This window comes from Chinchilla lanigera, unplaced genomic scaffold (assembly GCF_000276665.1).
Source record: "Chinchilla lanigera isolate Chin_1 unplaced genomic scaffold, ChiLan1.0 scaffold00003, whole genome shotgun sequence".
NCBI classification, from domain to species: Eukaryota; Metazoa; Chordata; class Mammalia; order Rodentia; family Chinchillidae; genus Chinchilla; species Chinchilla lanigera.
The window spans coordinates 36551136-36574122 of record NW_004955404.1 but is presented as its reverse complement, the minus strand read 5'-3'; the positions used below and the strand labels follow the sequence as shown (position 1 = coordinate 36574122).

The following is a 22987-nucleotide window of genomic DNA, read 5'->3' as shown; positions in this document are numbered from 1 at the left end:
GGAGCCCTGGGGCTAACACAAGCAGGGAAGAAGAATCCAGAGACACTGTCTCAATCCTAGGTCACTGAAGAAAATGAACCGGATCTGAATGCAAGCTCTTGGCTAAGGCAGACTGACCCTTCATTAGAGGAAAGCATTTGGAATACATCCCCCAAAGGCCCACAAATGAAAGGAAATAACTTTGACTTCATAATAATCTTGCTCAATACAGAAGGAAGAGAAATAACATGAAGGACTTATTAGAAAAAAAAAAAAAAGAAAACCCAAAACAGTAGTTTTATACCTCTAGGCTTTTAGATGCTGGAAATGTTACCCAGAGGATGCAAAATAAAAATGTGAAATATATTCAACACTCCATGCTTTGTGGCTGCCGCATTCATGGATTTGACTAACTATGGATGGAAAATATCAGGGGAAAATATTGCACCTATACTGAAAGCATGAGGAACAATTATTTTTGTCATTATTTCACATAAGGTATTTGAGCATCCATGGGTTTTGAGATTGGGGGGATCTTGGAACCTGCAGATATGAAGGGATGACTATCATTAAGAAGCAATACGTGTTAGAAAAATAAGCAGGTAAGAATATCAAAACTGATCACACAAATCTGAAAAAAAATCCCTGAAGGTTCAGATACAGAAATTGTGTTTAAAAATGCACAGGAGTCTCTGCTTTTAACTGTGATAGATGATGTTGCATTAGACAAAGTATCCCCATAAGAGTTACTAAGAAGCTTCAGTTTTCAATACACAAAATTATTTCTTTCAAGAAATTTGAGACTACAAATGACAGCTAACACCCAAGAGGTCAGAGCCTCAGAAAGAAAGGATATGAATGGAAATGAGCTCAGCACTGTCTGCCCTTTCCCCCTTGGGGGATGGCTGATTCAAAAGAAGCCCAGGCTGGGCGCTTCAGCATTGTGTGCTGGCGGTGGCCTCTGGGCAGCCTCCCGGGGCAGAAGAGACACAAATTGCAGTTCTGGCAGCAAGGGAGTGGGGAGGCTGCAGGGCATGACTGACTGTCTTATCCGGCAGGTTGTGATGGTAAAATACATAAGCCCAATTAGAAAATGTAAGATAAAACTCTAGCATTAGCTTATGAATAATTCTCAAACGTATTTCTATCATAGAACTTAATGGAGCTAGTTTTGCAGAGGTGAAATTAACACAGGACGCAGAGCCCATCCAGGATCAGAGACCCCGCTGCAAATGCTGAGAGCAAAACAAGAGGAGCCCTTAACAATGCTACATTTTAGCCTCAAATTATCTAATTTGTCTGGAAGAAGTTGATTCTCCTTTACTCTGAGTGTCTGCCTAAGGAAAGCAAATTCTACTTCAGAGAACCAATGTTACAGAGTACCTGTATGTTTTCTTAAACATCGCTCATCATTCTTTCAAAATTTTCAGGCTTGTCATTCTATTTACTACATGTTTTACTGCAACCTGCTAAAACATTAATTTTTTTAAATTTTAAACTAAAACAAAATGACAAGAGAGTCCATTCTTTTCCCATTGAACTTGATGCTCTATCATGTGCCAACATATTAGATAAAGTAAAATAATGTGTAATAACTATACAAAAAGAATCAAGTCATCACTATTCATAACCATCTGTGTGATTAAATATATTAAAATGTAAAAATACTCAGTCTCACCCAGAGGAAAGGAAATATAAATGTAATGAAAAGAACTTCTGATTTTATTGAACAATTCCTTCTAATTTATGTTAGGAAATATTCATACAGAAAAGATATTTTAAGACAATGTTTTTGATAAGGTAGTGAAAATGCTACTATGTATAATTTAGCAACAGTATAAAAAGTCCAATGCATATTTTCACAAAAGGATTATCTCCCTGCCCACTAATTTCTTTTTTCCCCCAGAAGACTCATTCCAATATTCCTATTCGGAGATACTGTAGCAACGTTGGGTAAAACAAAAGACTGGAATTGCACCAAAGTGAGTATTTAGAGTCAAGTTTAAATAAACTGTAACATTTCATGTGGATATGAATTAATATAGTGTTTGAAATATCTTTTAATAATTTCATAAGATATAAAAATTCACACAGAGAATAAAGCTGATAAATAAAAGTTACAAAACTAACTTGAAGTATGGCTATATGTATATATATCTTTGTTAGATATGGATTTAATACCAATAAGATGATATCAGCTAAACATAAGATAAATTAATATGTGTAAGTATATAGTTATAGTACTGTATATATTAACTATGTACACACATATAAATATTTATATTTACATATAAATATAACAACAAAGACAATATTTACATTCTGAGATAATAATTGCTTTATCTTTTCTTATCTATGCTGTTTTATGTTTCCTATGCTTCATTATATTGTCATAATTAGAATGAAGATAATGTTATCTTCACCAATTCAATGATGGGTATGAAAGGAGTATAAAAGCATACAATTGCTATGATTATAGTAGTTGTCTAGTGATCTGTGGACATCAGGGAATAGATCAAATGTATGTTTTGAAGTATTTGAAATAAGTATTTTAGTAAATTTTACCTAATTGCTTATATGAATTACCCATTATTCAAGCAATGAATGAACTGTTAATATTGTACCTTAAATCTAACTTTATAAGGATACATGACAATTCTTGTGTGATACATAATACATTTTCTACTGAAACAGTTGCATAATTGTTATGCATTTTACTGCATATCTTTATGCTGGAATTGATTTCAATTGCTAACATCATTTCTGGGAAGTTGTTACAAAAAAGAGTTTTTTACTTATTGCCTTTTACTAACTATATATACTTTTGTATTTCCCCTTATATTTTAACATATTGGAACAAATACAAATAAATACATTAATTATGTTTACTTCTTAAAATATGCAAGAAATTACTGCATTTATTTATTTATTTATTTTAGCATTTAATGCACTGAACTTCCCCCCTGCCCTTCTCTTTTTTTTTTAATTTTTAATTTTGACTTACAGTGATGCTATCACCCTAAGTAGTTCAGGCTGGACTCAGATTTTCAATTCTCCTGTCTTTCTCTCAGAGTGCTGAGACTGCAGGCATGCACCACCATGCTTGGTTCCCACAGTTTGTTTTGCAGTCCTTTTTAATTACCACAGTATATTAAAGCATGCTTTCTGTGTTAGTGAGTTTTACATTACTGGCACAAACTATGACAATTTGAAGGAAGGAGTATTTATTTTGGACATGGTTTCAGAGGTTTTAGTCCATGCTCGCTGGCCTCTATCACTTTACGCTTGTGCTGTCACAGATATCATTGTGGAGTACATGGCACAGGAGGCCTGTCACTTTCTGTCCACTGGGAAACAAAAAGACAACAGTGACCTAGGCTCTGATCATCTTCAAAGACACACCTGGAAGACTCATTTCCTAAAGTTTTCACCACCTCCCAGTAGTACCAAGGCCTGGGAAATAGAAATATTATATATATATATATATTTTTTTTTTCCTTTCAAATGAGCATCATTTGTAAAGCAAAAGCATCATAGTTCACAAGCAAAAAATGTTATACAGCATACTATTATTTTGTGATAGGAAAAAATCTTGACAGAACTTTTTTTTTTTTTTTTCCTCCGGTACCAGGAACCGAACTCACGACCTTGCGCTTGCCAGGCAGGCGCTTTGCCGCTGAGCTAAATCCCTAGCCCCTTTGACAGAACTTTTTAATAAATTAATATTAGCAACATGCCACTGTGTGTCTTGGTTACTTTTCTCTTGTTGCTGAGACAAAAATACCTGATACTCAGAATTAAAGAAGGAGAGGTTTATTTAGCTCACAGTCTGTGGAGATTTCAGTCTATACTTGGCTGGCTCCAAGGCAGAGTGGCACATGGCACAGGGCAACAGTTCATGAGGGTAGAAGACAGCAAAAGCAACAACAGCAAAAGGGGAGGAGGAGTGGCAGGCAGCCTCTTTCCCTCCCTTACACTGGTACGCAAACTACCTGCCCCAGGTGGTGTAGCACTCACACCCATGAATCAATCATAAATTCTAAAAGCCAGCCCCATAACTGCATGTGGTTTTCTGTGGACACCGAGACACAAATCATAACACTGTACCTTAATGGAACAAAGGAAATGACCAGTTTGAATTCGTACCTCTTTATATATAATCTTATTTATTGATTTCAACATTACATGAATATCTTACCATCTTATCCCCTGCTCCACCACAGCCTGATGCTGCTAGAGTTCCTAGACTCATTGTCCTTGTTTTATTTATTTAGAAAGTTCAATCTAAGTTTCTGCTGAATTCTCTCATTGTCTCTTATGTACCAACCATGTTGGAAGGCTTTGTAGTATTGGTCTGGTGTTCTATGTACTCTATCACATTTAGTCACTTTTTTTTTTTTCTCCAGTACCGGGAACGGAACTCACGACCTTGCGCTTGCCAGGCAGGCGCTTTGCCGCTGAGCTAAATCCCCAGCCCTTAGTCGCTTTCTTTTTACAGAAGTGGAATATGATGCTCAGAAGGAAGGGATGAGAGACTTTACAGTGAGATCACTATGCTTGCATGGGCAACAATCTAGTTCCGAGGATGGCATTCTTCATAAGAACTTCACCACCTTTCAGGATGTCTATTCTTGAGCATCAGAATAGAATCTGTGAAGTTAACTGCTAATGTCAGTTTTTTTTCTCAACTTTAAGATATATTCTTTTCCTTACTGCTTATATTCTAGCAATATTGGATTTCTCCCCATTCCTTGAAAAAGTCACACTCCTCAAGTTATATACCTTCATATTTGACATACCTAAGGTCCCTACCAACATTGATTTCCCACTCTAGTAATTTTTTAAACTAATTCTGAGTAATGCTTTAGATTTTTCTCTGGAAATGAAACACTGGAAAGCACTTATTTGCCTTCCTCTATTTTTCTAAACTGGACTAATTTTGGTATTTGTTGTATTTGCAATTCTTCTCTAGTAATATTTATTTTAAATATTTTCCTGTTTGCTTTCTCAAATAAAGGTGATAGCTCTATAAGACTGGGATCATACTCATGATATTCATCACTCTGTACCAGCTATTCTTAATGCAGAGCCTGACTCACAAAGATGTGGCAATGACACGTGTCATTTATGAATAGAGGTGTAGGTGACGGGAAGAAGACAGGACTACATAGTGTTCTCGATTTGCATAATATCTGCAGAACACTGCATGGGGTTACTCACTGTATTTTTTTCAACCTCATCAGATAGCATCTCTAATTAGGGAACTGAAGAAAAACCCAGTGAAATGATCACCCTGCCCTTTACAAGGAACTTCAGAAACATATAAATAATTCCAAAAGACTACACTGTGTATTTTTTTTTTTTTTTTTTTTTTTTTTTGGTTTTTCTCCGGTACCGGGAACCGAACTCACGACATTGCGCATGCCAGGCAGGTGCTTTTGCCTCTGAGCTAAATCCCCAGCCCCTATGCTGTGTATTATAAAGATCTCTAAATTACTCAGGCATAGTGAATTCTAAATTTTTGCTGTATGCTTTTTAATTTTGTTTTCTCTTACTTTTTAAAGTTTTATTTTGGCATGACTATTCCCTTTGCCTCATTGCCTTTTAAGATAAGAAAATACAATTTGGGGATAAAAATCTTAACTTTACAGATAACACAATAAGTTGTTGCAAGCAGTAAAAGCATAATGCAATTACCTTGAAAATGTTTTAACTCACTTTTAAATCCCTCAGAACTTCCTGCAAGAATAGTTTCTCTGAGGCTTGGTGTTGAACTATAGATTTTCATCTAAATTGTAGCCCATCTCTAAGGAGCAATTTCTGTACTACTATGATGTGGTAAAAATTCTTGAAGACTTCCTCGAATAGCCTTGTCTTCTGCTTCATTTCTTATTTAGTAAGAAATATCTTTTTAAAATTTCCCTGTATTCACATATCTATAAATGTTTACTGAATAAAAGCAATAATAATTAAATTGGAATTAAAAATCTCAAAGGAAAAAGATTCAAAATTCCTAATGAATTTTTCTGTTTGAAAGATTGGAGAAATTCATATTCTTGCTAATATTTTAACACAAAAAATTACAGTCTAATATTACTTTATGCTCTAACAAAAGTATCAAAATTGCAAAATTCACTACTGAAGATATCACTGGCATTACTGAAATAATTAAAATTATTAATTATATGTAGATGAATATATATTACATTAAAGCAAATTCCTACTTTAATATTCTTGCAATTAAATAATTGAAAAATACTTCAGAAAGAACATTTTCAAGCTTTAAATATTCTAGGAAATCCAATAAGACTAAATTTTAAACAGGTAAACGTTCAAAATAATCATTTCCTTTGTTTATATAATGGCAGAGTAGCATTTTGCTAATAGCAATTTATTTTTTCATATCCAGTCAGTATATTTATTTCGCTTTTCACCACAGAATACTATCATGTGGGGCCAGGGATGTAGCTGAGTGGCACAAGCGCCTGCCTGGCAAGAGCAAGGACCTGAGTTTGAATCCTCGTACTAAAAAGAAAAAGAAAGAAACCCAAACACTATCATCTGAAAATTTAATTGATCTCATAGAGACATATTTGTGGAGAATGGTGTTCTTGCTTTTACAAATGGCACTCAATTGACCTTGAAGTTAGGTAATTGTAAAAACCATATTTAATGAAATCTGAGACTTGGATTATTATATTTATTTAGAGTCCTTGAGAATCAGATGAAAAGATAAAATTAACAGATTAAAAGATTAATTTAAATATTTTTATTTTAAAATGTGGATAATTGTATTACATGGTGCTTTTATTTGGCATTTCATAATCTCACAAAACCAATATAGATACAGGTCAATAGTTCTGTTTCCTTAGCAAGACTAAATGTTTTGGCTTTTCAGCTTAATTTTTGAACTGTTTCACTGTTAGATTCTCATTTTCTGTTTCACGAAATTAAGAAAGCAAATTTAAAGCATTTTGCTTTGACTTTAAACACTTTAAAAATGCTCTTTCGTTTTAGGAAGTTAGGCATGGAGAAAGAGAAAAGGAAGGAGTGCAAAACAGATTTTACATCATTTCCCTGTTTCTTAAAAAGGCATATATAACTAATCTGATAACTGTTTTATTTTGTGTATTTGAAGTTTGCCTTGATTTTATTTGATAACTGTAATAATTGCAGCTCTTAAGTTGAATAAAAAGTTCAAGTTCCTAAAGCCAGTGTTATGGCACAGAGTAAGTAGTAAATGAATTTTCTTTAATGAATAAATGAATCAATCAATCAATTATTCAAAGACAATGACCTCAACTCAGTTCTACTAAGCAAAACCTAAACTCATTGTTGAAGCAATGTTACCTTTCTCAGGAGTTCTCGTAATTTGTTAAGAAAGTATGAGAAGCTGCATTATTTCAAGAATGATATTCATTTCAAATTGAATTCACAGGTTTCTCAAAATTGTCATTCACGTAATATATTTCTAAGCAAAGGAAGCAGAAAACAGTAATAGTGACTGATGATTAACAACATTATTATAAAGAAACTATCTTGAAAACTTTGCATATGAAAAAATTGAAATATACTTCCAATTTAGTCTGTATTTAGAGACAATCATTCAGAATTCTCCAGCGAGAAAGAGCCAGTGGGATACATAGATATAAAAGAGAGAACTACTGTGAGAATTGGCTCCTGAGGTTATGAAGGAGAGAGGTCCCACCATCCTCAGTCTGCTGCTGATAAACCAGGAAAGCCAGCAACGGAGGCCGAAAGCCTGGCAACCGGAGGAGTTAGGGGAGTACATCTCATTAGAAGGCCTGCAGGCTTCTGGCAACTTGCAGAACCTGAATTCTGTAGCCGTGAAAGGCTAAGGCTGGAGAGGATGGATGTCCACCTCCAGAAAAGAGAGTGAATTCTCCCTTTCTCTGCCTTTATGTTTCATCCAGGCCCTTAAGTGTTTGGGAGATGATCACCTGTTGGTGAAAATGATATTATATTCTCCTTTTTCTACTGATTCAAATTCTAATCTCTTATAGAAACAAACTCTCTCAGTGGTATACTAAGAAATAATGTCTTAAAAATATCTTACTATCCCTTAACTCAGGCAAATTATACATAAAGTTAACCATCAGATATCCAGGTTTTTTTTTTTTTTTTTTTTAGAAAGAAACGTACTCAGATGGCTGAACTGCAGTTTGGTTTAAATTTTGGAGGGTATTAGTACTTTAAAAACACTGTAATGATTACCATCTTCCCTTATCCAGTACCATACTAGTACAAGTACAATAACTGACCTCATGAAGTCAGAAACATTTGGCCATTTCACAGTCTTGATTTGCTAGGTAGCTGTACATGCCCTCTTGCTTTTAAAATTCTCTTTGTTCCATTATCATGAGTTAATATGAGTAATCTAATGTAATAATTACTTGAAATCAACTTTCTAGTAAATACCAATTGAGCTTTAAAAAAAACCCCTAAACTATATAAACCATCTAATAACCATAGGATACCTTATGGCAGGCTAAAAATTAGAATATATGTCATTTTCTATTGACTATATAAATTGTTTTCCTTTAGCTGTTACTTTGACTTCTCGCTTTATAGTAAGTTTTGCTGCTTTGGCTTGGTTTTCAAGTAACAAAGTTCTTTGGAAAGCACTTACATATTTGCCCATACTCCATGTTTCTCAACTATGTTTTACACATGTATTGAAATATATTATGGTTAATTATACTAGCAATAAGCACAAACATATGGAATTTATACTTTGTTTATTATTTGTCTTTTAGACTTGATCAAGAAAATAAAGACATGTAATTAAGGCTAAAGGGAACACTTATTCATGGAGATTTTTCCAATAACTGCAGAATAGTAAGAACACTCTTTAAATGTATATATCCAGTTTTTAAACAAACTATTTTCTTCTGATGAATTAAACTGGGAAACATAAATTTATGAATTACTGATTTTAATGCCATTATACTCATTTATAATTTTATTTTTTTTTTTACTGTATGATGCTCTCAGTTTTCAAAGTTTTTGTCTCCTCATGATCATATTCTCAATGATCATATACCTGGCACATTACATTTCCTTTACCTAGAACCAAAATGCAGCTCTCAGTATTGTCTAGTCAAAAATTATGTAGCCTCTGCTTTCAAAATAAGCATTTTGAATTTCCCTTTGATTCTCTGTGAAGGCTGGGATATAAAGCACACACACAAAAAGAAATAAATCGTTCAATGATTAATGAGAAAAAATAGCAATTACAGAGAAGTAAAAAATGACCCTTTAATTTTTCCCTTAAACTTAAATCATAATTTTTAAAGCTCAATTTATGTAGTACTGTTGGTGAAGACAGATTAAACATAAAAACTAAGTCATGGTCTGACATCATGGATGTATTAATACAGATCTGGATTCACACACCTTTGTTGTTATCCATCCCTCCTACTGCATACAGAGTTCCAACTGTAGATTTTCTGGGTTTAGTTCTTGGGCTTTGCATTAAAGTTCTTCTTTCTGGCAAGAGATGATATTTCATTGCTTCCAGAATCAGCTTTTGACATTCTAGATCATTCTTAAATAATGCATGGTTTTCTAGGTCAGCCAATATCTGTGAACAATAAAAATCACTGTTAATAATGTTTGTTAGGTGAATGAGCATAAGAGATCAGCACTTAACATCGGAAGTTTAAGCTTATGATATTGGTATTACATTGGGAAAATTACAGCAAGTGTAAACTTCTCTGGAAAAGTAAAGAAATACAATAAAATACACATCTTCAAGGAGATATGGAACAGATGATTTAATATTATTTATCATAAATAAGAAACACAAAAAATATTTATACCCAAGAGAGTTAAGATAGTTATACAAGGGCTGGGGATTTAGCTCAGTGGCATAAGCGCCTGCCTGGCAAGTGCAAGGTTGTGAGTTCGATCCCCAGTACCACAAAAAAAAAAAAAAAAAAAAGATAGTTATACAGCTATTTTCTCTTAATATTTTGAAAAAAAAAGTTTGTGCTAATATTGTTTGGTCAAGATACCATGCATATGTCTTGTATTCTGAATAAGTACTATGAAGACAATAATATGCAGTATATTAATTATTACAACTCTCCTACTAATCTGTTTTGAAACTCTGTTTCATTGATATTTTAATGTTTTTCTCCTTAAAATAAAAAAGTAACTCCTATAGGACATTTTTCCATTTCCTTTCCACTTAGCAAACACTATTTGTAAATTAACTATAATTACCTATGTTGACAACACAAGTCTGTTGAAGGAAACAAAACAAATTAACCTTCAACAACATAGATGCAGCTGAAATATATGTTAAGTGAAATTAAACCAGACACACAAACTTAAATACTATATAGTATCTCTCATTGAGCAACACAGAGTACGAAGTGAATAATAAAATAAGGCTAGATGGAGACAAGGGGATGATCTTGCACATGGGAAATGTCCAAGGGACCAAGAGCAAGGGGTGAAGAGGAGGAGATGGGGAAATAGATAGAGTAAAGATATTCCCTCACAGGACCTGAATAACCTCCATTAATCTAAACATTATCTGATGCAAATATGAACTGTTTACTATGGATGGTGTAATATTTTTGACACTTATACAGTCTAGATATCAGCCCTCTGTCTGAGAACTAGAAAGCAAATTTTTTTTTTCCCATTCTTCAGGTTGACTCTTCACTCCACTAATTGATTCTCTTGCTGTATGGAAGCTAAAAGTTTTGTATAATCTCATTAATTGATTCTTGCTGTTGGGAGACCTTACAACATCTGACTTCAAGCTATACTGTAAAGCAGTAGTGATGAAAATGGCATGGTACTGGAACAAAAACAGATATATGAATCAGTGGACCAGAACAGAGGATGCAGAGATATCCCCAGACACCTTCACCTACTTGATTTTTGACAAAGGGATCAAACGCATAAACTGGCAGAAAGATAGCCTACACACCAAGTGATGCTGGGAAAATGGTATTTGTTTGCAGTATATCGAAACTGAAACCATATCTCTAACCATGTACTATATTAAAATAAAAATGGATCAAAGATCTAACATTAAAACAGAAAAACAAACCTACTGGAAGATACAATGGGTAAAACACTTTTTATCTTTTATGGATTCTTGTGTATTGTTAGTGACTGGCAAATCTTTCATATGAAAATACTACTGGGTAGAAAACTTAACTTTACTCACTGACCTTACCTTATGTATTAATCACAAATGACACATACATGTCCCTAAATATTTACTGAACTACTAAACAACTCTATGCTGCCAAATAACAATAATTGACTTAACAGTATAATTTTAACATTGTATTATATTTAGCCTCTCTAAATTATGACTGTAAATGCCAAAAAAACTACAAAACACGTGGAAAAATGTATGAGAAATAAGGTCTAAGTCTGAGAAATTAGGTCTAATTCTGAATAAGGAGTGTAGTTATTAGTTATCACATGCTTTGGAATTATGTAGGTGAAGATAATTATGTACATTTTTGGCTCTATTTCCTTTCTTATATACTGACTTCAGCCGCACTCCCACTCGCTTTTATTCTGAACACTAAACAGAAAAGAGTATGGAATAAAATGGAAAAATTATAATGAAATTTTTAGGGGACTACTTTTTTTACGTTTTAGTTATGTTGTTATTAATTAAAAAAGAAAATACTTATTTCTAACATGTGTACCAAAATATGTTTTTCTTTCATTTAAACCTTTCCTTTATAGTGCTTAAATTACATATGGCTGTAAAGTCACATACATAAATTTATATATATATTTTAATTTAGATATCAATTTATCTATAGAGAGAGGGGAAGGACACTAGCTCTCATGAATCTTTTCTTTCTTCCTTCTTTTTCATATTTTTGGAGAAAATTTGGTATTACTTGATTAGAAAAATTACCCATTATTTCATTTGGAGCACATAGTAGGAATATCTTATCCAGATAAGATAATAAATAAAAGAGATAAATACTTAAAATATTTTCCTGGAAAAGTAGAATGCATAATGTTTAACTGGGAGCTTGTGTAAAGTGTTAAGATTTAGATAAATATTTTTGAATGCTTTAAAATTTGGACATATGAATGTAAAAGATCATTCAGATTAAAATGAATTCATCTCATATTTTCATTATTTTAACACCCCATAATGAATTTACCAATTTTAGCTCATAAAATGGAAAATTGGAAAACATACCAATTTTAGCTCATACTAAGATTTGTCTTGTTCTTAGTTTTATCACCATGCAGATATGTTAGAACAACAGCAAATATTAGGCAGAGTTAATTTCTCATATTTTACACTTAAAATATTGCATGTTAAAGTTAATAGACTAGTAAATTGTACTTCTTTCAAAGTTTAGTTTATCAAAATACAAATCTGTCTTGTTAAATTGAAATAAATATTTTTTAAAATTTTATTTTGTTGGTATTAGGAATTGAACTAAGGAACTTGTACTTGCTAGGCAGGTGCTTGTGCCACTGAGCCATAATCCCAGCCCATAAATTGAAAAAAATGTTACGTTCTAAGAGTGAATCTTGTAAATGCTACCTATCCAAACGTTCCGTGTTGACTTACATTTTTTTGGTAATTTTAAAGCAGTAGATTGTTACAAATTAATGAAAATTCTTTTATAATTTTCCAATTTCTAAGGAAGAAGTTAAAACAATGGTTTTTCAAATATTTCTAAACTGGACATGGAGACACATGCTTGTAATCCCAGGACTCAGGAGCTTGAAGTAAGAAGATGACCTCTCTCTGAGTTCGAGGCCAACTGGGTTAGATAGTGAGCTGAAGGCCAGCCATACTGAGACCCTGTTTCAAATATGCAAATAGGAATAAAGAAAAAAAAAATTCTAATGTTTTTAATTTTTTACAAAACATAGATATAAATGAGTAGAATGCACTAGGTGTGTAAATATTGGTTAAATTATACAATTTGTTAAATGAGAAAAATATATATTCATTAAAAATAGACAGGCTTTGTTTTCTTATTTAAAATTTTCCTTATGATTAAAAAAGTATTGCTTACTCTAGTTAAATGTTAAAATTACAATAAAAACTCAAAGAAAAAGTTTTCATACAAGATTGATTTGTTTGTTTTTTAAGAGAGACAGTTTATTTGATAAAAATATATATGTTGATGATAAAAGTTAAAAAAACCGTTGACATTAATCTAATAGAGTAGATTCCTATTTACGTAGGTCTAAATAAATGGATGAAAAGATATATAATACACATTTCAAAATTTTCTTAAATATGATATAAAGTCAGGAACTTCGTGGAAATAAAATATCCAAGAATAGACAAAAGAAAATTCCTGGGATTATAATAACTATCAAGTAATAAATTTAAAAGGGAAATGAATTATTCCATGTCCATAAGTATAAACACAAGGAGAAGATATTTTAGATCAGATATTTCAAAATGTAACATATATGGAAGATATACAATGTAAAAATGAAATATTATTTTACTTCTATAAAATGGCTAAGTTGTTTTCTCCGCTAATAATGTTATTCTTTTTATAAATATAATATTGTGTAAAATATTTTAAATTGGCACACTTCTGACCATTTTGAAAAATTTTATTATTTTAAAAGAAATTAGATTATTCCTAAGAGTTGTCTAATATTGTTTTGTATTTTTAAAATATTATTTGGAAATCTGTCTTCTTTATCGTTACCACAATTTGTGTTCATTTATTTACTTTGACAAGACTACATAATTTTATTTTATCTAAAATTCAAGCACAAATTCAAAAATAACAAAATGCCTTTTAAACTTGAGGTATCTTTATATTGTCTTGAGCTTTCCCAAGAATAATATAACATTTGATTCTCCTTATGAAACAGAGGATAGTAAAAATAATGTTTTTATATGCTTCAGTTTTTAAGAACTCTAAGCTATTGTGTTAGCTTCATTGTTAAATGTAACAAAAAGTCAAGGTGTTTAATGATTCCAAAATAGAGATATGCTCTTGTTTATCTGCAAATATTTGTGCAATAATAATCTACAATTGGAATTTCTTTTACAGTACTAAATACAAATACCATTTTGGTAGTTACATTTTTTGTTTATTGCAAATAAAAAGCCTTTGAAACTTTTTCAATATCCTTGCCATTTGTAGAGTTTTACATTTAGAAATACCAGTAACTTAACCTTTAAGTATTAGTTGTGCATTTTACCTCAAAAAATTATTCAATTATTTGCAAATCAATAATATTTCAGAATAGTTTCTCTTCTAGAAAATAACTCAGAAAAATATAATATGATTCAATACAAAGGAAAGCATAGGGTACTATTAATAATTAGCATTATATAAAATTTTAGAGTTTGGTTTTTGGGCCAATATATTTCAGTTGAAGAGAGACATATTCAACTTTAAATTTTTAGAATTCTGTTCCACCTAGAAAATTGGAGATGAAAATTCTCAGACATCTTCCATAATCAGAGAGTACACTGTGAGGGACAGAATGCATAGAAGACCTATAAACAGAGTAACATAACAGACAGCTTCCAAGAATTACAACACAAGATGGAGATGCCTGAAGTCATTCCATGATACTTTCATCTGTATTATTCTAGTGTTTTAAAATGATAACTTCATTCTTCTTTATTATTTAATACTAACAAATTAATTAGCCTCACTTACAATGCCTTTTTTAGTTCTGATGAGGGCTCCTTCACTGTTTTGCTATTGTGACAGCCAACTTCTTGGCATGTTTAGGTAGAAGTCCCTCAGTGCACGCATGTTGAGACAATCAGAGCTCTTGCTCCCTCTAAGGGTATTAATTTCACCATGAGTGTTCCAAACTCGTGGCCTCATTTAGCTGTAATTACCTTACAAACATTCCACTTTGAAATACCATAACACTGAGTATTAGGGCTGTACCACAAGACACTAGCATTCTTTCATTTTCCTACCTAAGTATGCAATACCTGTTTACAATTTGACTAGAATATAATGAACTGCTTTTGAGTGCTACTGTTTCCTGCTGTCAGTTACTTATAAGAGTTGTTGGTTTTCTGGATAAACCAATTGAACCAACAAATTGTCATTTGTTTGTTTGTTTGTTTGGTAGGTTAGCTGGCTTAATCACAAACATCACAGTTGACAAACAAGAACCAGAAACCTATGAATCTGTGAAGGAAACACTATGACTCTGTATAGGTACTGGAAAATGAATAATAAAGTCTACTCATTTATTAATGACTTATTTTGTATTCTTATAAGGAATCAACAACAAGCAGATTTCATAAATAATAGTTATAAAGAAATTGCAAATTGAATGTAATACTCAGAGAATCAAAGCAAGTAAACTGAGGGGCTGGGGATTTAGCTCAGTGGCAAAAGCGCCTGCCCGGCAAGAGCAAGGTCGTGAGTTTTCTCCGGTACCGGAGAAAAAACAACAACAAAATAAACCAAAACAAAAAAAAAGCAAGTAAACTGAGAACATATCCTGTATTGCCATTCTGTTCCATGCTTTAGTATGATAAAAAACAAAAACATACAACCATTTATATCAAGTAGTAAATGGAAAAAAATGGAGAATATAAATTTTGGGATGGTATACTACAAAAAATTTTAATGTACATGTGAAATGATATTATAAACTTGAAATTCTAAGTGTTCATTGTTTTATTTCATATATATCATTTCTGTATATCAGAAAATTTGAACTGTTTTTAATAAATAATAATATAGTACCTTTTTCTACAATTTCTAACAGTACTTGTCTTTTCTTTTTTTTAATAGTAATTGTCTTTTGGAATATTATGTTAAAATTTAACACTAACACAAACCTACAGAAGGTGAATTGGAAAAATAATTAATTGGTTTAAAATGTAAAGTTCCAAAAATTCAGATTTCAAGTATTAGTGCTTCCTGATCCTTGGGACAGGAGAAAGTTGTGTATCTAAGAGAAATTAGAAACCTAAAAGGTTAAAACTATAATTGTCTTGTAAATACAGCACACTACACTAATTACAGGGAAACACCTTTGTAAGAAAAATAACACCTTTATTAAGATCTTTTATAACCTGTTTAAGTAGCCTGGAGGGAAAAAAATACTCTCTCAATATGGTGACAACATGTAAAATGTTTAAAAAATCTTGTTGTATACATATACAAATTCATTAAATATTTTAATGTTCTTTATTTTTGTGTAAATGTTTGAATTAATATGGTATATATATCATAGTACTTGGCTATAGGCAATGTGTTCCTTCCTTAACAAATCTGGCAGCTACTCAGTCATTTAGCAAACATATTTTATCTCTTTCTACACTTGTTTTTTTTTTTTTTTTCTTTCTACACTTGTTTAGTTTTCTTTGAACCTAGAAATGACTGATAGTCACAGAATAACCATGTAGCTGCAGAAGACTACACTGCTAAGAAACGTCTATGAAAATATTCGGTATAGAATTCAGACTATACTGATATGAAAGATGAACAGTTTTCACCTTCAGACTGATATGAAAAATTAGAACAGTTTAGGTATTCATAGATAGGACTTTGGACAGTTATTTTGTTAGTTGTATTATAGCTATGCAAAATGGCATGGGTTGTTGATTAGTATATTCTTCATAAGTATGCACTTGAAAGCAATACTGTTTTTCTCTACTTTTCTTAATCTTTTATTGTCTTTTTGCACTAAATTTGCTTTGGCTAAGAGAAAAAGAAATGCATCTGTGAATAAAATATTTATTTTAAAGGGCCACTGTGCTTATTATAACACTAATAACTTGATTGTTTATGATTTGTAAGTTCTGCCATGTGCTCAAAATAGCCCTGTTTAGGAAAATGTGGAAAAATTCATGAGTATTTTGAATTTTGTACACATCCACAAAGGCAGCCATTAACTGACAGTTTTCCAAAAATATTTACATAGTTTTTTTATTCCAATACTTGCAAAATAACTTTGAAATCTTGACTCTAAAATAATTCATAGCAATAACATAATTGTTTGGTACCAAGGATGGAACTCAGGACCTTGTGTTTACTAGGTAGGTGCTCTGCCACTGAGCTATATCACTGGCCGTAATTTGAAAGATTCCTCCCATAAACATGAAACATACTACCCCAGAATCTAGATTTGGAATTATTTCTGTGACATCCAATGAGAAAACATTATGAATCATTTTTTACTCAATTTCAAAAAAAAATTTTTGTTTCTTTTCTGAAAAAATTATGCAATGTGTCAAGAAAATAACTTCTTTATCTAAAATACTGTTTAGGATTCTTTGTACCAATGTATGTATAAAAATGACCTTTACACTGAAAATACACCTTTGATCATAAGTAAACAGAATAAAATACTATGGATCAATTTTTAAAGCTAATATTAGTATGAGAGTGATACACTTAATTGTATAGTGAAAATATTATGATTAAGGAAATACAGGAGTATTTCCTTAACAGTAGCACATTTTTATATTATAACATACTCCTTTATTATAAGTAGCAAGAAATATGAAAATATTTATTTAAAATGCATTTTATTATTGTGCACAATTTAATAAAATATATTTTAGTACTGTATTTTCATACATGCATATATAAATTTTATGTAAATATCTGTATCTCAAGCCATAATACTGCATTAATTAAGACATAATTTTAATGGGACCATAGCAAGCAGAATCTGTAGGCAGCATAATAACAACATTTATAAGTTTTATCTGGTCATAGTGATCCATAAAATATGAGAATGGGATTTAAGAAACAAATAAAGAGAAAACAAATTTAAACTTACTTTAGGCCAAAGAAAGCACTAAATCTTCTAATACTGTATCCTTGGGCTATCACAGCTATGAAAACAATTTCACTTTCAAAACAGAGTGACAAAACTTCATACACTATATTTCATAACATTTCAAAAGTTATTTTGCTATTGGCTCTTATGCTAAAAAATAAATTCCTAGAAGGGAATTCTATAAAATAATTCTTATTTGAAGGGATACTTTTTAGAGAAGTGGCAGTTTCCTATGCAGTCTTTGAAGATTTCTGTTTGTCATGAATGAATAACATGAATGTTAAGATATTACATTTTGCAAGCTATAGAAGAAATAATTTCTACTTCAGTGACTTATAATAGATCTTATATAAATAAAATGTGTTATCATATTTATTTTATACAGTTGCTAACAAATCGCAGAAAACCAATGGTTACCTTCAGTGCTACCTAAACCCTGAGCCTTTTGATTAATCAGCATAATGTGTATGAGAAAGGAAAGTGTTCATTTATCATGAAATGTTGTAGCAACACAAGAAATAGCGAGGTTATTAGTAGAGAAGTCAAATCATGCAAGGTTAAACTGCAATTTCCCCAGTCCTAGAGAAGTTTTCTCTGTATTTTTCCTCATTTAGATTTTGTCTGTTTTCAAAAACAAAGAGGGGAAAATAGACAATAATGATGACAACTCAGCAATACTAGTTGATTTGTTCACCAGTGCTATCAGTACTTCATCAGTGATGAGTTCACTGTAATCTGTGATGGCCATTTTCAAAAGGGGAATTAGCTCAAGCATGGCTAGAATATCAGCTGGTTTCTTGAAATGAACTTATTATTCTTGAAAAGATACATCATTATATTACATTGAAAGTCCTATTAGGCTCAATGGAAAAGAATTTTGGCAAAGGACAGAATCATAATAGTTTAAGAAATGGAAATATTTCTTAGTCCATTCTACTGACATAATCTCAATTTTGCCTAAATCACTTGAGGATATAATTTATATTTTAATATCAATGACAAAGGCTGATACAATAGACAATTTTCAGATTCTATTTTGCTCTCATTTCAAACTGACTTTTAAAGCTCACATCACATTCATCTGAATGATTCCTTGTCAAGTGTTTGAGGAAACAAGAAAAAATTGTATATGAAATAAGAAGCAGTTTCATAAATTTTATTATAAATACAGATATATTTTATTCCATTCAGGTGAAAAATAATTGTCTAAGCTGACAGTACAAATAGAGAAGATTAATGACACACTCAAAATGAGGAGACGACATAAAATTAGCTCTAATGATAGTTCTTATTAGTGCCAAGTGAAATGGATTTCATACTGTTACAATTTATGATTATCATCTATTTAATAAGGGTTTATTGTTTATAGTTTGAAATCTCAGTTTCTAAAACTGAAATAAGAGATTATATGCTCTGTATAAACATCTCCATCCTGAACAATTTCATTGCATCTTAAGTAAACTTTGTTCCTTGCATTTGTGAATTCATTCAGTAAAAAATTTAGTCAGTACCTGTTTGTTCAAGGTGTTAAAATAGGTCCTGGATTCCGTCAGTCTTGCTAGCCACCACCCTATTCAGGACCACTCTCTTCCAATCCTGCTAAAATTTCATTCTCAATTTATTCAGTCTGTATTTAAAACCATGCCTTAGTTTCTTATTGTTTGTAAGACATTATTCTGCATTCTCAGGTAGTGGAGAAATCTGTACATCCTATAATACAACTCCATTTGCTCTATTCATCTATTTTCCCTAAAATGTTTAGGCATTATTCAGTATTTTATATTTTAATTCCTCTTATCTCCTTTTTTATTAAACCCTTCTAACTCTCTGTTTCTCATTTTCTCCCTCATAATATAATTATTGCTTTTTCCCTTCAGAAATTCTATGAAAATTCACTCAGTCCTCAGAGTCCACTGAAGGTCCTGTTACTCCCATGAGGACTGATTTTACTCATAACTGATCAGGTCATACTCAGCCCATTTGGCACTACTGATCATTTCAGATTTTTTTCCATTACTCCATATGTATTTACATCGAAGAGTTTACATATACGCTAAATTACAGATGAAGAATATCATAGAATAATTCTGATACATTTTGTTTGGTACTACAGTACCAAAGAACTATTTGAGTGATCATTTACTATCATTAGTGTATCTATTAATCAAATTTAAATAATTTATTCAGTATTGAGGTATGAAAATATGCAAGACACAGGCATAAATATATTCAATATCATATCACAAATTCAATGGATCTATTAATCATCATCATAAATATTTATGACCTTCCAGAAACATCTTTGCTTGCTGCACAGGCAAACGTCTGCATTTCTGAACAATTTATGCCAGCTTAGCAGAGAGCACGTTTGTTTCCAGTTATAGGCAAGAGCAAAAATCCACTGGAAAAATATTTGACTCTTGGCATCACTGCAAGGTGGTTCCAGCCTTAACTAGAGAACATTCAACTTGGATGCTCTATTGATGATTCAAATTGACATACTGAAACCTGAATTCATGTTCTCCCTCACTACACTCCTTTCTGTACTGTATTTGTTACCTATTTTTATTGATGACAGAATATTTCTTTACCATCACTTCTACTGGAAACTATTACTAATTTACTTGCTTCAGTTATTTTTGAAAATATCTTATGGTATATTCCAAAAATATGTTTGCTTTCCTGAGATAATAGCAGATCCTTCTTGAGATACTTAATGATTTAATAAATTCCCTTGTCTCTACAGTTAATCTCCTTACCAAGGGGTTGTCAAATATTTATGATTATGATTATACAGCCTAACACCCTTCTAGTCTACTCTTCTTTTCAATCCTAAAACAATTTCACTGGGCAAAAATTTTTAATCTTTTTATTTTTATTTATTTATTTTTTCGGTACTGGGAATTGAACTCATGACCTTGCACTTGCCAGGCAGGCACTGTGCCACTGAGCTAAATCCCCAGCCCTAATGTTTTTAAAAAGGTTAGTAATTTCCATTCTTGTCTGGGGTATAAGAAATCAAATACAGAATTCAAAATAATCTTACAAAAGTTTCTAAAACATAAATATTCATCACTTTGTTTTTTCTTAATTCATATCACTATTAATAGATATATTTCCTAACATAATTTTGAATACCTGCTTTGTTCATTTCATTTTAGTTCATTTCTCATTTTACTTCCAGATCAATCTTCTATGGTAATTGGACAAAGCTATTCTATTTAGTAACCACCATATGAACTATTTCTGTTTTTGAATTTTTTTTAATATTTGTATTTCTTTCCATCCATAATTGGGTCTTCTCAAAACAATATCTTATGTTATACTTGTTTTGTGCTTTCTTTGATTCATTTTTAATAATGTACTTTACACATAGTAGTCACCATTATACACATATATTTTTATTTATATTAAAAATAAAAGAAGGAAAACATATTAAAAAACGGACATCCATATACAAAATAGCATAAGAACAATACAAACAAAACAGAGTTACAAAGTTGCAGGAAATTAACAATGGTTGTCATATTACGTATTGATATCTTCAAAGGGGTTTCTCAGGAAAACAAATAGAGACATGCAATGTTGATCAAACAAGTAATCATTAACTGTTACTTTCAGTAAAGCAATAGAAGACAGTAGTGTAATTATGTTAGCTATGCTGCATATACATACACACATAATTTCCCCTTTTTTCCCTTCTTTTTTCCCACACCCCAGTTGGCCTTTACTTTTGAGCATTTTCCTTTTGTTTCACAATGTCTATCATATCTCCTAGTTGTTAATTCACTCTTTCACGTTCTTACACTAGTGAGACAATACATTGCTTACACATGTAGGTCTGATTTATTTCACTTATGAGTATGGTCTCTAGTTGTGACCATTTACCTATAAAAGCCTCGAGTTTATCTTTCTTTATAGCTGAATAATATTCCATTATATAAAAGTTCCACAATTTTATTATCCAATCTTCAGTGGATGGACATTTGGGTTACTTCCACAGTTCAACAATTACAAATTGCACTGCTGTGAACATGGGTGCATATATATCGCTGTGATATTGTGTTTTTAGATCTTCTGGGAAAATACCCAGCAGGGGGATAGCTGGGTTGAATGGGACCTCTAGACCTAGTTTGCTGAGGAATCTCCAAACTGACTTCCACAGTGGTTTCACCAGTCTGCATTCCCACCAGCAGTGGAGAAGAGCTCCTATTTCTCCACAGCCTTGCCAGCATTTGTTATTGGTTGATTTCTTAATGCTAGCTATTCTTACTGGGGTAAGGTGGAATCTCAGTGTTGTTTTAATTTGCATTTCTCGAATGACTAATGATGTTGAACATTTTCTCATGTATTTATTTGCCATTTATATTTCTTTATCTGAGAAGTGTGTGTTCATCTCAGCTGCCCCTTTTTGGATTGGGTCTTTGAATTTGGGGGGCTGATGCTTTTTAATTCTTTGTCTGTTCTATATAGAAGCCCTTTGTCTGAGGGACAGTGGGCTAAAATTTTTCCCAACTTGTGGGTTTTCTTTTTACTCTGCTGGTAATTTCTTTAGATGTGCAGAAACTTTTCAGTAGGATGAGATCCAAGTTATTGATTCTTTGAAGTATATACTTCAAATATATACATATATTTATATATAGATATAGATTGATGTTTATGGTTTTATGTATAGCTATCTCATTCTTAACTATAATGTATATATAAATATATATGTTTGAAGTTTAAAGATGACACAGAGAGGATAACATCTTTATAACATTCTGCTACTTGTAATCTCATTTTAAGCAGACAATTAGGAAAGAACATATTGAAAAGTGTGCTATTTCATTATGAGGAACAACTGTGTGTGTTTATGTGTTCTATAGCTTATTCACAAAAACATTTCTAATCAAAATATGGATCATAAAAGTTAAGCCATCTTTACCAACTCAGTGAGGGCCAAAGAAAGAGAAAAATCCAGATTGCTTGGTTGTATGTTTGTACTTTTTAAAGACATCATGAGACTTATGAAAGATACATCTGCACATTTGGTGGTACTGGATTAATTTTGTAGAGTTAAATTAATAGAGATCTGTATTTGCCTTGCTGCTTATTGTTTTTCTGAATGCCCCTTCCTTTCTAAAAATGCCGAGCATTCCTCTAAGCACATAGTGTCTATTGCAGATACTGCTTGGCTTCATCAAGCCCACATTTGTAATTTAGAATAACTTGCTGAATCACCTTTCTT

At 31.7% G+C, this 22987-nt stretch overlaps 1 protein-coding gene across 1 annotated transcript in view; it reads right to left on the bottom strand.

The window, feature by feature from the left end:
• Positions 1–22987, bottom strand: part of Klhl1 (kelch-like family member 1) — a 392040-nt gene that overhangs the window by 122779 nt on the left and 246274 nt on the right. The window contains exon 6 of the mRNA XM_005374194.2: positions 9397–9583. Within this exon, the coding sequence (XP_005374251.1) occupies positions 9397–9583 (187 nt within the window). The remainder of the gene's footprint in view (positions 1–9396; positions 9584–22987) is intronic.